A 13,170-nucleotide genomic window follows, 5' to 3' on the forward strand; every position below is an offset into this window, starting at 1 on the left:
GGGGAAGGAAAAGGGGGAAGGAAAAGGAGGAAAGAAAGAATTTTTTGTTTATTTATTAATTTAATTTATTAATTTATTTCAAAAGAATATACACAACACGCGAAATAACGTTCTGACACATGTGTGACGTCAATTCATATTAGAGGCAGGATGTGTGTAGGTCTTCAGTCCGTACCCTCAATTACCCCGGGGACCCACCATAAACCTAAACATTTTAAGTTTATTATTTCTGTTATCTGTTTATGGATGGTCCTTGAAGCAGCCCTTAGGTTGTTATACGTCCTTACTAATTCCGGCGGAAACAGGTAGTTACTAATGGGAAAAACCCAATACTTGACTAACGAAAAAGTTGGTTTTTCCCAGAAATAATATTACCTACTAGCCGCGTTGGTACGAGGCTTTCTCTTCCTATCTCCATTTATTACCATGACCAATTGGCATTGTGGATCGTTACCCTCACTTTTCCTAACGGAAGGTGCGAACAGTTAATCCGCATTGTTACTTGAAAAGGGCATACCCATACCCAGCTTTCCTCCGTAATGAGACGATAACACCTGGGGGAGAAATAGACAAAACCATCGAGCAATGAACATCTCTCCGATCTGTGTAAACCTGTGCTGTGAAATAAAGACAATAGTTGTGTTACGACTCAGCTATTTTTATTTCATCAATTAACCCCTAAGTTTACGTGACACATGCATGGACTATAGAATATATAAGTACAGTTTAGTGCATTTACGAACAAAGATTAATATTAAAATTAGATAATAAGTATGAAGAATATAGGAAGGGGAAGAAAAGGGGGAAAGAAAGAATTTTTTGTTTATTTATTAATTTAATTTATTAATTTATTTTAAAAAAATATACACAGTAACAAAGATTAACATTAATATTAGACAATAAGTATGAAGAATACAGGAGTGGGAAGAAAAGGAAGGAAGTAAAGGGGGAAAGAAAAGGGGGAAGAAAGAATGTTTTGTTTATTTATTAATTTAATTTATTAATTTAATTTATTAATTTATTTCAAAAAAATATGCACAGCAACAAAGATTAACATTAATATTAGACAATAAGTATGAAGAATACAGGAGTGGGAAGAAAAGGGCGGAAGTAAAGGGGGAAAGTAAATGGGGAAGAAAGAATTTTTTGTTTATTTATTAATTTAATTTATTAATTTAATTTATTAATTTATTTAAAAAAAATATACACAACAACAAAGATTAACATTAATATTAGATAATAAGTATGAAGAATACAGGAGGGGGAAGAAAAGGGCGGAAGTAAAGGGGGAAAGAAAAGGGGGAAGAAAGAATGTTTTGTTTATTTATTACTTTAATTTATTAATTTAATTTATTAATTTATTTAAAAAATATATACACAACAACAAAGATTAACATTAATATTAGATAATAAGTATGAAGAATACAGGAGGGGGAAGAAAAGGGCGGAAGTAAAGGGGGAAAGTAAATGGGGAAGAAAGAATTTTTTGTTTATTTATTACTTTAATTTATTAATTTAATTTATTAATTTATTTAAAAAAAATATACACAACAACAAAGATTAACATTAATATTAGATAATAAGTATGAAGAATACAGGAGGGGGAAGAGAAGGGCGGAAGTAAAGGGGAAAAGTAAAAGGGGGAAGAATGAATTTTTTGTTTATTTATTACTTTAATTTATTAAGTTAATTTATTAATTCATTTAAAAAATATATACACAACAACAAAGATTAACATTAATATTAGATAATAAGTATGAAGAATACAGGAGGGAGAAGAAAAGGGGGAAAGAAAAGGGGAAAGAAAGAATTTTTTGTTTATTTATTAATTTAATTTATTAATTTATTTCAAAAAAATATACACAACACGCGAAATAACGTCCTGACACATGGATGGACTATAGAATATATAAGTACAGTTTAGTGCATTTACGAACAAAGATTGTAATAAGAATCATTAAAAATAATTCTCATCAATTTTCACTTATTATTTTACAACAGGAAATTAGTTAACGTCCTTCGGTATTTAGACCTAGTAACAATTAGTTGTGTGTATTAAATCGTACATTATCATTTACAGAGTATGTTGAGCAACAAGAATGTATTTTTATTCTTACATTTCGATAAACAGTCAAATCAACAATGAAGATCGCATTTATTCCCGGCTAATCGATATTTATGTTGGTTAAGTTCTTTAAAAAACCACGACGTTAATTAGAACACTGTGTAACGCGTATATTTAACTTATTTAACTTATTTATCGAGGAGATCTATTTACTCTTATATTGTATAACATCATAGAAAACGAAAGAATGTACCTCTGTGATCATCAATTTCGAACTTCGTGTAAAACTTTAACAAGAGCGCGCACACGGCGAATCTACACATGTTCTTCGGTTTGACTCTACGTTTTCTGTGCGTCTTCTTGCAGATTTCTTTAATCGTAATAACTTCCGTAAAAGGAGGTGAAGGCTGTATCAGAACTAACGCTTGGCGGTATACTTGTCGCGTCCATAGTTTCTTTTTCGCTGCCAAGGGTCGATGTTCTAACGTCGAGGGTACCACTCACGCCAGACATCCCTGAACTTGTTGCCATTTCCACTTCTCCAACGTCGGGATGAGACATATGTCTTAAAATGACGTCTCTTTAATCCACAGTCAATCGTTTATTAATTTCTTGTCAGGGTCGATGATGAAAGTAAAAAAATATAATGGGAATGGAGGAGTTGTTCTTATTGTAAGAGAGAATGGTAATTGAGTTTCTAGCGGAAACCATCTTTTGAAAAGAAAAATAAAAAAAAAAAAACATATTCAATCGAAGGGTGAATGAATAGAACATTAATGAAATTGAGCATTTAAGAAAAAAGCTCGAATCAATTGACACTTGAAATCTTTAAGACTTTTCAGTGTCGTTTATATTTTGCTTCTTTTAAGAAACCACGAGTAACGTTTCCTTGACATCTTCCTTGACGTTTTTCTTAACATACAAGTTTTGCGATCGTACGTACCTTCCAAGGCAGAACTGTTCGCTAATTAAAAAGGGTTACTTTTTAAAACGTTTTGTGAACATTACCTGTAATCTGGAGCAGTGGGTTCAGTGTGTTGTCTTCGCGAGTTTGACGACATTGGTGTTCTCTTTATCGCGTAGATATATATGCCCGTCATTGTGAGCGTGTACGAGACGAAGTACAATGCGTGAAACTGGAACAGATGGAACGAGGCTTATTAGCATATGTAGCCATGTATTGTTTGTTATACAGGTTGTTGCAACAGATGATTTTATTCGCGTAACACATAGCTTGGAACACAGCTTCGAACACATACGACAAACCAGAACAATGACGTTATGTTCCGATTACATCTTAATCTGAAAGGATCGTATCGAATGAAGATATACCTTGTATTGATGGACCAGCATGCCAGATAAAACGTTGAAAGAATCTGCGGTCAGTAATGCTAGTTGCAACGCAGTTGCACCGGACTCGAACAATATAACAGGTACCAACGAGAAAAACACGAATTGCGTGATGCAGTAAACTATCAAGAACGTTATTACTGGTACATTGTTCCACTGAAATGATTCTAACTTCAAGCTCTCTAGTGTGGCCCTGGAATAATAACGATGTAAATCGTAATAATCAATTATATCGCATCGAAAATAATCTTTTTTTCTGGCGAACAGTACTTACGTTTGCATACCGCATAATATAGTACCGAAGAAACCGATCATGCCGAGATATTCGATAATATCGACTGTCTTAACCGTTAATTCTTGTAGTACGGTTGTTATAGAAAAGAACACCGCGCCTCCAAGGCACAGCATATCACCAACAAGGTGATTCTTTCCTTTGAGGAAGAAAATTTAAATTGAAAAATTCAATAACAAACTTTGGTGGTTCTTTTCTCTAATTTGAAATTTATAATATTCGGCCGTAGACGAATGTTATGGATATAGATGAATTTGTAAAACAATCACCTGTAGTCGCAGGATCTCTATTGTCGTCAATCCCTGCCCAAACCAAGCATCCTACACCCATCAAAGAAACAGAAACGCCGACTATGTGCACCATCCGATATCTCACTCCTAGAACTAAACACGATAGCGCCAATGCGACTGGTATGGCCACACAATCGAGCAGCTGAAACAAAATTATTTCATAATTAAGTTAAATATTGTCGATTTTTTAAGTCGTTAAAATTTTAATCCGGAATGGGCGACGATAACGAAGTTCGTGATATTCGCGTGACGTTCGATTAAGAGTAGACGACGAGGGGTAAGTATGCCGGGTCGAAGACCTGGTATCCTCCTTTTGTTGGTGGTAGTATATATCCGATACAATAGTTGCGTTCCGTGCCATTCATCTCAGTCACAAATACTACGTACGCCGTTTAATTGATGGCTAAGTGACGAAAGTTGCATTCTCAACCGCATATAGATTGTGCGATGTAGCGCTTTCACCTTATTTTATCGAAACGGAGCTCTATACCAACGATGAAGAATAAGCCATTTTTACATTCAATGATGTCGTTCCGCCTTTTCTAAGTTCTGGATAAATACGACCTTCGTAGAATTTATATTTAAAAAGGGAGAAATATTGAATAAAAGGAGCAAGTTACTAAAGAAATATTTTGCATTCGTTCAAAAGAACGAAGAAATTTGAACAAAAGGTTTTTATCGTATAAAAGAATTTCCACGTCTGTATAGCAAACTCTTTCGCTTTTAATGACATTTTTTATGAATTGTCTTTTTAGCTCGAGTATGCGAGAAGGAAAATACAATAATTAATGTATCGTGTAATCTCTGACGTACGAAAGCTAAAAACTTCGTCATTGTTGTTTGACAAAGTACAACGTTGAAATCCCACGTGACATCATTAGCACGTACCTGTATTCCGGCTAGGCTAGTGAATTGATGCGAGAATGTTACAAGTGTGCACGCTTCGACGTCAATGAGAGCTAGTAGCAAGTACCTCCATCCACGGGCTCGTATGACAGAAATTAGGCCGTTCCCTACCCCTCTGCAGGACATCCAGGTTGTGTACACAAGACACATCATAACGTAATGTGGGAGATTTTGTCCTGTTCCGCGGAGAAAATTTGCTAGCTCGTTATATCAAATATATGTATACATCTACGTACGATTTCAAACGTAAAGCGTAAATGTACGCCGATTATTTATGCATGCGATCAATCATTAATGACATACCGGACGGAAGCGCGAGTTGATACGCAGTGTTGATGTGATGATTTGCCAGTGTCATGAAGCATAACACGAGAGATAGAAATTGTCCCAGTATTATCGCTCTCCACACTGACCTGTTAACAACGAAAGACGCAATTAAAGACATCAAGCACTTCATACATGATAAGCCTGAAATGATGTAGCTGTAAAATTGCAAAAAATTAGCAGCGAGGAAATTTCTAAAGTAAACGCAAGGTTAATTAAATGATAAATCATCGATTGAGATTTGAACGGTATCTTTTTAACGATAAAAAGATCATACCAAAAACTGTCTGTGATTGAAGTAAATATGAAAATTACATTCCATGAAAGTAACAGGTCCTCGACGCGAGACAACACGAGATCAATGAACTGAGAACGTTGTTTTTGCGCCCACGAATTGTACGCAAGAAAATTGCTCCTAAACACCCGCCACTTTTATTTCTGGTGTTCCCCTTCCTCTCTCCGGTTTAAAGGAGGCGAGAAGCCGGTTCAAGGGTGGTTCGACATTCGACTTCCAATCGGAGGTTCCCTTGCCGATTAACCAGCTTTTGCTTACGTACCATTGTCCCAGGTCCGATATATAATTTTCGATCTTGTCGCAGACCCCGTTCCTGGACTGCATCACCGTATTTTCGCCGTAGCGACGATCACCCGCTGACACTCCCATGCCAGGGTGCATATTCGCCCCGAGGCCTTTAGCCACAGGCGCTAGAAGAGAGGCGCTTGCGCGACCTCTTTCCCTCCATCGGCTTTGCACAAGCAAGGACCGGCATTTTTCGTTTTGCGAGTGCGACGAGGAACAGTGTGCAAAACCGAGAAACACGCTGTTCTATGGATGTCCTTCCCCTTAGTTATCTTGCTACGCTGCATCGATCGATAAGAGTACAGTCCAGTTTGCGTTCTATCGGGAAACGAGATTTACCTAGATCCGTCGATCATTTTTATTAAAAAAAACTTTGTTTAGTTTTTTTTTATCAGGTAGCGTTAGAAAGTTATGGTTCGAAATTTCTTGGATTGTGAGTTTTTAAGATGAAGTTTTAATAGATCGATCACTAAGGTTGAATAGCTCCTTGAAACTTTTTTATTAAATAGCGTTAGAAAGCAATGATGAATAGCTCTTTGGGACTTCTTTATCGGATAATGTTAGAAAGCCACGGTCGGAAATTCTTTGGTTTGAGAATTTCGACGAGAAGGTTTGAAAGATCGATCGTTAAAAATAAATAGCTTCGTTGAATTTTCTCATCAGGTAACGTTAGAAAGTTCCGATTTTAAGCTCCGATGTTTGTAAGCTTTTGATGATGTTTAATAAATCGATCGTTAAGGATGAATAGCTTCGGTAAATTTCTAAACTAAATAGTATTAAGAAGTTAGTATCTAAAGTTCTTTGAGTTGTGACGTATTCCTGACGAGAAATTTTGAAAGATGGACCGATCAATAAAGATGAATAGTTGCTTGATCAGGCATTGTTAGAAAGTTATGGTTTGAAGCTGCGAGTGTTGCGAGCTTCCGATGAAAAGTTTTGAAAAGTAGGGTTGCAAGGCCAATCATGCGATCTATTTTAAGTGAATTTTATTGTACTTAAAAAGTAATTGATGACGTTTTCTTGGGAAAGTTTCGAGGAATAATTTTGTTATTGTTACTTAGTAGCGGATATGATATTGAACGATAACGATCAACTTATAAAATGTTAATCGACGGTTACTTATGACAGTATACTATTCAGAAACTAATGGAATATTAGTCGCGAGGGATTGGAAAAAGAGCAAAGAACATCGAAATAAAGAAGTATGTCTTTCTTTATTCTCAGGTAATCTTGTCGTAGATCGTTATTTACAACATATTGACATGTTTGATTATATCGCGATTTCAGTCGTCAATAATTTTTAAAGAGCTTCCACGTGGCGCAGAAACCTTTATAATTTGATATAAACTTTGAAACATCTTCAACTTACGTAATATTCTTGTAATATCTCAAACATTACGTTAATGAATTAAATCATCATGCACAAGATGTGGTCACTCGACGTATGAAAAGAAGGCAATCGTAACGTTTATGATAATGTAGATTTGTGCAGTCGGTTCTTTTGTCGATGATCAACAACTTTGTAAATTATCTATCTAAGGAGAGGAAACTGTTGATTATACGGTGTGTCCAGCCATCCTTACAAAGTTGGAAAAATAAGTTGGAAAAATATTTCACCAGTCTCCCAGCTTGTTTCGCTCGTTTGCACGCTCTACTGGAAATGCGAATTTTTTCGATCTCGTACGCGTGCAACTCGCGCAATTCTTAATTAATGTGCTCTAATCCGCGCGTCGAAGAATTCGCTTAAAACTTGGAATAACGATAGATGTCGAATGTAGAAGATATACACGCGTTCAATGTAGTTTATCTATCGATAAACTAGCGAGAGTATAGTGTTTGAAGAATTGAAATCGTACGCTATCGAATGTTGTTTGCGATATCTTAACGCGATATCTTTTCTTTGCGTGTAGAAATTACAGACTAAGATTATCGAAGACGTTTCAGGAAGGGAGATCTTCCTTGGTAAATCGATCGATCGATTGGTCATTCAGCTATATGTAAAACGACATAAATTTGAAAAATTTGTTTATTTCTTCTTTGCCTCTTCCTCCACTGCCTCGTTCTGTTTGCGGAAGCAATCACCGACAGGGAAAAAGTCCCAACACCTTTGCTGATACATGTTCCACACGTACGTTTCTTGACCGGTGTATTCCGTGTCTGGTTTGTTGATTAAGTGCATAAGGAAGAACCTAGAAAAATTTAAACCACGATGGTTAGTTGCTTGATAATTGATTGCTCGAAATATACGAACGTATGTGAACGTAACGTACATATAATTAGCAAGATTATGCTCCTGTTGAACATGTGTATCGAAACCATGCGGTACCGTATCGAAATATTCTTTTCCTAAGCCACAAATGAAACAGTTGCTCTCCATGTTCGTTTTTACGTTTTCGAGCTGGTCTCGAAGCTCACCGAATGCATCGATGATCAAACCTATCGTGCCAAAAAACAGCAGTTAACGTCCTAGTGCCAACAAATAGAATACTATTAAAGACGTTAAAATTTTCTTCGACTTACCTTGAATAATGGCCAATAGAATGACAATGACGAAGAAGAAGAAAGTGATATCAAACATGATACGGTAGACTTCATAGTCATCGCCATCGGGTTCGCCAATTTCATCACCGATACCACCACCAGCCCTGACACCTTTGTACAGATGAAATACGAAGCACTGAAACGTAAATATAAATATAGATAGTTGAACAATTTGTTCCAACAAGTTGCATAAGCACCGAGAGAACATTTTCTGTTATACCGTTAACATATCATGACATTTCTTGTCGACTTCGTCGTCCTCTTCTTGAATATAGAATTTTCTGAAGAAGTTGAAGGCTATGACAGTGTATATATAGACGACGATAGTTAATAACATCACTGTTAATACAAGTTGTTTGCCATTGTGCGTGACGGACTGCAAGATCGTTCTCAGAGTTTTGAAACCAACCGCGACATCCAGCAAATGCGCAGCGAAGAAGAAGTTGTTATAATTGCCAAGGATCGAAAATGTGAAATACCATAAACTATACAAAAATGCCTATAAACAAATATAGTAATTTAACGTATCTGAACGAACTGAATTTTATTAATATTAATTATTTACTTACGTTATCCGTGATGGTGACTCCAGCTTTCCATACTTGATATCTCCAATCGATATTTACGATACTGAAGAACCAAAGATCGTAAGTAAATAGAAACTCGTATAAAAGCTATAAAAGCTATGTGATTATACTTACAAGTGTATCAAACCAGAACCCTCTTCCTCTTGTTGGCTGAACGAAGTCTTTTCCATGCCAAGCAAGTTGCTTATGTAATCGAAGTCGTAAGTCTCGCTGTATTTCTGTCGAACTTTTTTCTTCACGAACTTGTCCCAATAATTCACGGGGAACGTTTTCGCCGATATCACCATCTTGTCCCAATGCGCCTTGATGTCATCTTCTTCCGGCGTCTCGGCAATGTACAGACCATCGAACTCTACGCGTCGCGCAATTTCCTTTTCCCGTTTGAAGATAGCCAGCGGTACCTACAGCATGCATTTTCATATTAACACAAACGTATTCATATAATACGAGAGAGTTGAATAATACGCAATAATAATTAACGTGCGTACTTTCAAGTGATAGTAGGCAACCAGCATAGCAAGAGAGACGATGGCATGAAGAATAGCCATGAGTCTTATAACGTGTGCCATGTAATAGAAATCTTCCGACACCTCCACGTATTCTAACGCGTACGCATCTTCCTCTTCTTCCGACTCGTCTTCCCCGCTCCCGCTGCCTATTTCTATGCCACTGCCACTTCCAGAACCAGATGCACCCTCGCCAGACATCTCTGCCAATATGTCACTAATCATTTGTCCGCTTCCTTCCTCATCCCCTTCGCCGGCCAATGATGTAACCTACGAGTCGATGATTCAAGATGCAATAATGTAAAATAAAACATTATTTATTTCATGAAAATTTTAAGCGGAGAGACGACTTTGCTTATCTGGTAAAGTTTTGAAGCGAAGAATTACGCTTACCTTGTAGAACAGCAACATGAAATTGATACAGAAAGCGAGAACTAGAGCCACGTATTTTAGATTGTAGAAGTTTCTAGCCAAGAAGGAGACGATACGATGGGTGTATTCGGAGAAGTCGATAGTAGATGTTGAAGGCTCTGTTATCGTTTCCTGTTTCGCTTCCGCTTCGACAGCAGCCATGGCTGCTTGTTGAGCGGCCGCTGCTTCTGCTGCGGCTGCTGCTTGGGCTCTAGCTTGTTCACCTCTGTTCAGAAATATTTAAATATATTTCGTATCATGTATAGGCTAATAAAAATGTTGAATTGCTTTTCGAATTGTACTTATATGGAATCACGTGCTAATTTTATTATTAATTCGAAATTGCTACTACAAGTATCGGTAACAATACCCTTTACTTCGATAAAATCGTTCACCAATACAGTTTTCTAAACTAATAGGATTATATACTGACTTTTTTTAACGTTTGCGTTCTATGAAACAAATAGTGATTCCAGATTTTTTAACAACAGTATACAAATAGAAAACTTAATTATACCCTAATAAATCAGCCAATGAAACAGGCGATTCCATGTCTCCACCACCTTCAGCTCTTGCACCTTCTTCGCCAGTAGCTTCTTCCGGTGTGCTTTCGCCCGTTTCTTCGATGCTCGATTGAGGAGTCGACGTTGCCGATTCGTGGGGCGCGATCTTTATCTGCCCGCCTTCTTCTTTCGTTATATCCATTCCGAACGCTTGTACCTGTATACAACATCGAGAGAATTTAATCAGTCTGTGTAAACTTCCTTTTATAGCTAATACGCATAATTTTTGTATATTTTTCCAAACCTGTAGATTAGATTCATCCGGTGTTGGCGGCAAAGCAGGCAAATGTCTTATCGGCTTTTCTTCCTCTTCCTTCACCTCGACTACAGGTTCTTCCACATGTGGTCCTTTCATTAACGCCAACAATAGCTTCATAAAGTATCCAATTATACAGCCAACGCCAAAACCAGAATAATAGAACGCATAGAATATCATCTTGAAGAAACCAATGAAGAGTTCCAGGAACGTCATCTGTTGCATTTCTGCGATCTTGTTCTTGATGTTACTAGGGGAGAATATGGAGAAAAAGAAGTAAATGCTGTCCTTGAATGTTTGAATGCCTCTTCTGATGGGATCTTTGTTTCTTTCTTCGTCATCCTCCGTCATATAGGTGTACGATGATTCTCTCGCCTTTCCGATTCCTCCACTTTCTTCTACCGCCATCAGCGCACTCGCGTGTTGCATTTCAAAGATAGCATCCTCGCAGAAGTTGATGAAGGTCTCCAATTTTTCCTTTTCTCCAGCTTCAACTACGGTATTATAGAAGTATGTTCTCTTCGACTCTTTAATTTGCGGCTTCTCCCATTGCTCGATGTTCGACTCCTTAATCTCGAAGTATACACGCTCGATCTTCTTATTTCCACCGAGAATTTCGATTCTTCCAAGATACGGTTCGAAGTAGTTCAACACGGAGCCTGCCGTTTCCAGAAATCTTGCCAGTCTCGGTTCATTTGGCATATGTTCTGATAAATTTGTTAACAGAACAGCAAGATTGAAACCGATTTCTTTAGCCGGTTCGTGGAAACGATCCATGAAAGCCACGTAATCGATTTTACCGTCGTGGTTCGTCTCGCAACAAGCCAACAAAAATTCGATCTCCTCGCTATAGAAATTTCTCTATGATATTTTTTGTCATTAACTTCGATATATAAACATAAAGAACAATACATACTCGGTGTAACTCTTCTGTTGTTCCATTTTCTCTTTAAAATCTTTCGGATATACCCAGCCATCGCTGTTGAGATCCACTTCCAAGAAGCTTGGCGACGATACGAGGTCTTTGAGCTTCAAGAACATGTCGAAGTATTTCAGAATCAACTCGACGTTGCTTGCGGATTCTACCAGCGTGTCCACCATCTGCTTTCCAATAGTTCCATTTACGACGTTACCTACGATACCAAAACTCGTGAAACATCCATTGAAATAGATTACATAGAAATATAGATGATCGTTGATGATATCTATAGTAGTTATTAATCTAACTTTATATATAGTAAATAGCTATATTAGCAAATAGCTTAATTTCGTACAGAGTTCTTTATCGATTCGGAAGAAATACCTTCCAGCATAGAGAGCATCATAGTGATCATATCCTTTTGTAAGTTCAGCAATTCCTTCAGAAGGTCCACTTGACTCGAGTGTTTGGATAACTTGTCCTGCATATGAGAGAAGAGGAAAAGGAATCCACCAACAGCATCCCACAATCGAGAGTGGGCAAGTGCCTGTTGATTCTGAGCGCAAGGTCCTTGAATCACTTCAGTAAGGGTATTGAATACTTGACTGGCAACGCCGATAGCTTTAAAGAAATTAGCCTTGCCAGCAGGATCGATGAGTTCCTTGCTGGAATAATGCCAGTAAAAGTCCATGATGGATTCCTGAAGGCGTAGTAGATAATCGACGGTGCAGATGACCACGTTCACCGTCGTCGTGTTGCCAGCTTGCGTCCTCAGATAATTCTGCCAATCTATTGATATTGAAAATTATATCGATTATATTTCTTTAGTCTCGTCATTGTATATCTATATACGCAGTGAATGTAAATTTCTTTCGGTCGAAGCATAATTTTATTATATCGTTAAGCTAATCACCGAGGAAGATGAATTAATTGGTTACACGTGTGGCGGCACTCGGCAGCAATGTATATGGCCGAAGCGAAGTGCCTAACGAGCCATCAATATCCCAACGGTCCTTCTGCCGAATGTTAGAGAAGAAGGTTTTTTTTTTATTTATTTATTTATTTAAATTTTACAATTTGTCCAGTAGGATATTTGGTAAAGTATTATAGTGGTATACTAATATATCATGTGGGTGGCTGCCCCCAGCGGGGTACCATCATCGTGTTTGTTAGGTTATGTCCTTTGTGAGATCTGTTGGGTGTGAGAAGAAGGTGTGCGTGGCGCCTAATAAACGCGTGGATAGTAGGGATATTGAGGGGCGACAAAAAGAAAAGAATCGAATCCGATCGACGGTTGAGTTTAAACCAGGAAGCGAAAAAGTAGAATTGTAACAGGGCAGCGAGATTGATTAGCGAAACCGAGAGCGATATGCGACGCGATCAAAAGAAGACACTAGTTAACAAATGTATAGTTGACCTAAACACCGAGTGATTATTTAAGGGGATATTCTAGTCTAGAAATTTGAAAAAGTCGAAAATTTTTTTTCATATTTCCAAAGTTTAGACATTCAAGAATATGTCCTTAAACGGATTTTTCAATATTTCAATTATTTTATGAGTTGTAGCCATTTTTGTGACGC

General features: G+C 37.4%; 2 protein-coding genes across 11 annotated transcripts in view; both read right to left on the bottom strand.

The window, feature by feature from the left end:
* Positions 1-1,810: 1,810 nt before the first annotated feature.
* LOC117157697 (solute carrier family 35 member F2) lies at positions 1,811-5,958 on the bottom strand. Of its 2 annotated transcripts, none has more exons than XM_033335916.2 (8): positions 5,785-5,958; positions 5,207-5,316; positions 4,886-5,079; positions 3,977-4,139; positions 3,690-3,846; positions 3,398-3,608; positions 3,074-3,201; positions 1,811-2,630 (listed from the first exon to the last, which is right to left on the bottom strand). In XM_033335916.2, exons 1-8 carry the CDS (start codon positions 5,901-5,903, stop codon positions 2,438-2,440), a joined length of 1,275 nt encoding a protein of 424 aa, XP_033191807.1. In that variant the 5' UTR covers positions 5,904-5,958; the 3' UTR covers positions 1,811-2,437. The 2 variants fall into 2 exon arrangements, with proteins under 2 accessions (XP_033191807.1, XP_033191808.1); XM_033335917.2 differs by having other exon boundaries at positions 1,811-2,645.
* Positions 5,959-7,002: 1,044 nt separating this feature from the next.
* The window catches only part of RyR (Ryanodine receptor), a 42,863-nt gene continuing 36,695 nt past the window's right edge, over positions 7,003-13,170 (bottom strand). For all 9 annotated transcript variants that reach the window (XM_076619612.1, XM_076619615.1, XM_033335958.2 and 6 more), the window contains 12 exons: positions 11,975-12,379; positions 11,588-11,804; positions 10,660-11,518; positions 10,370-10,572; positions 9,835-10,078; positions 9,424-9,711; positions 9,050-9,336; positions 8,918-8,978; positions 8,569-8,847; positions 8,328-8,484; positions 8,078-8,243; positions 7,003-7,996 (listed from right to left, as the gene is read on the bottom strand). In XM_076619612.1, the coding sequence (XP_076475727.1) occupies positions 7,834-7,996; positions 8,078-8,243; positions 8,328-8,484; positions 8,569-8,847; positions 8,918-8,978; positions 9,050-9,336; positions 9,424-9,711; positions 9,835-10,078; positions 10,370-10,572; positions 10,660-11,518; positions 11,588-11,804; positions 11,975-12,379 (3,329 nt within the window). In that variant the 3' untranslated portion in view covers positions 7,003-7,833. The remainder of the gene's footprint in view (positions 7,997-8,077; positions 8,244-8,327; positions 8,485-8,568; positions 8,848-8,917; positions 8,979-9,049; positions 9,337-9,423; positions 9,712-9,834; positions 10,079-10,369; positions 10,573-10,659; positions 11,519-11,587; positions 11,805-11,974; positions 12,380-13,170) is intronic.

The sequence above is a fragment of the Bombus vancouverensis genome, chromosome 6, assembly GCF_051014615.1.
Source record: "Bombus vancouverensis nearcticus chromosome 6, iyBomVanc1_principal, whole genome shotgun sequence".
Taxonomy (NCBI): Eukaryota; Metazoa; Arthropoda; class Insecta; order Hymenoptera; family Apidae; genus Bombus; species Bombus vancouverensis.

Bases quoted from the DNA above. Each gene is read 5' to 3' on its own strand.
- LOC117157697 (XM_033335917.2), bottom strand. From the start codon at position 5,903: ATGCACCCTGGCATGGGAGTGTCAGCGGGTGATCGTCGCTACGGCGAA. The intron at 5,317-5,784 runs GTACGTAAGCAA...CGTTGTTAACAG, and splicing joins ATATCGGACCTGGGACAATG to GTCAGTGTGGAGAGCGATAA. The intron at 5,080-5,206 runs GTATGTCATTAA...TCCGCGGAACAG, and splicing joins TCAACTCGCGCTTCCGTCCG to GACAAAATCTCCCACATTAC.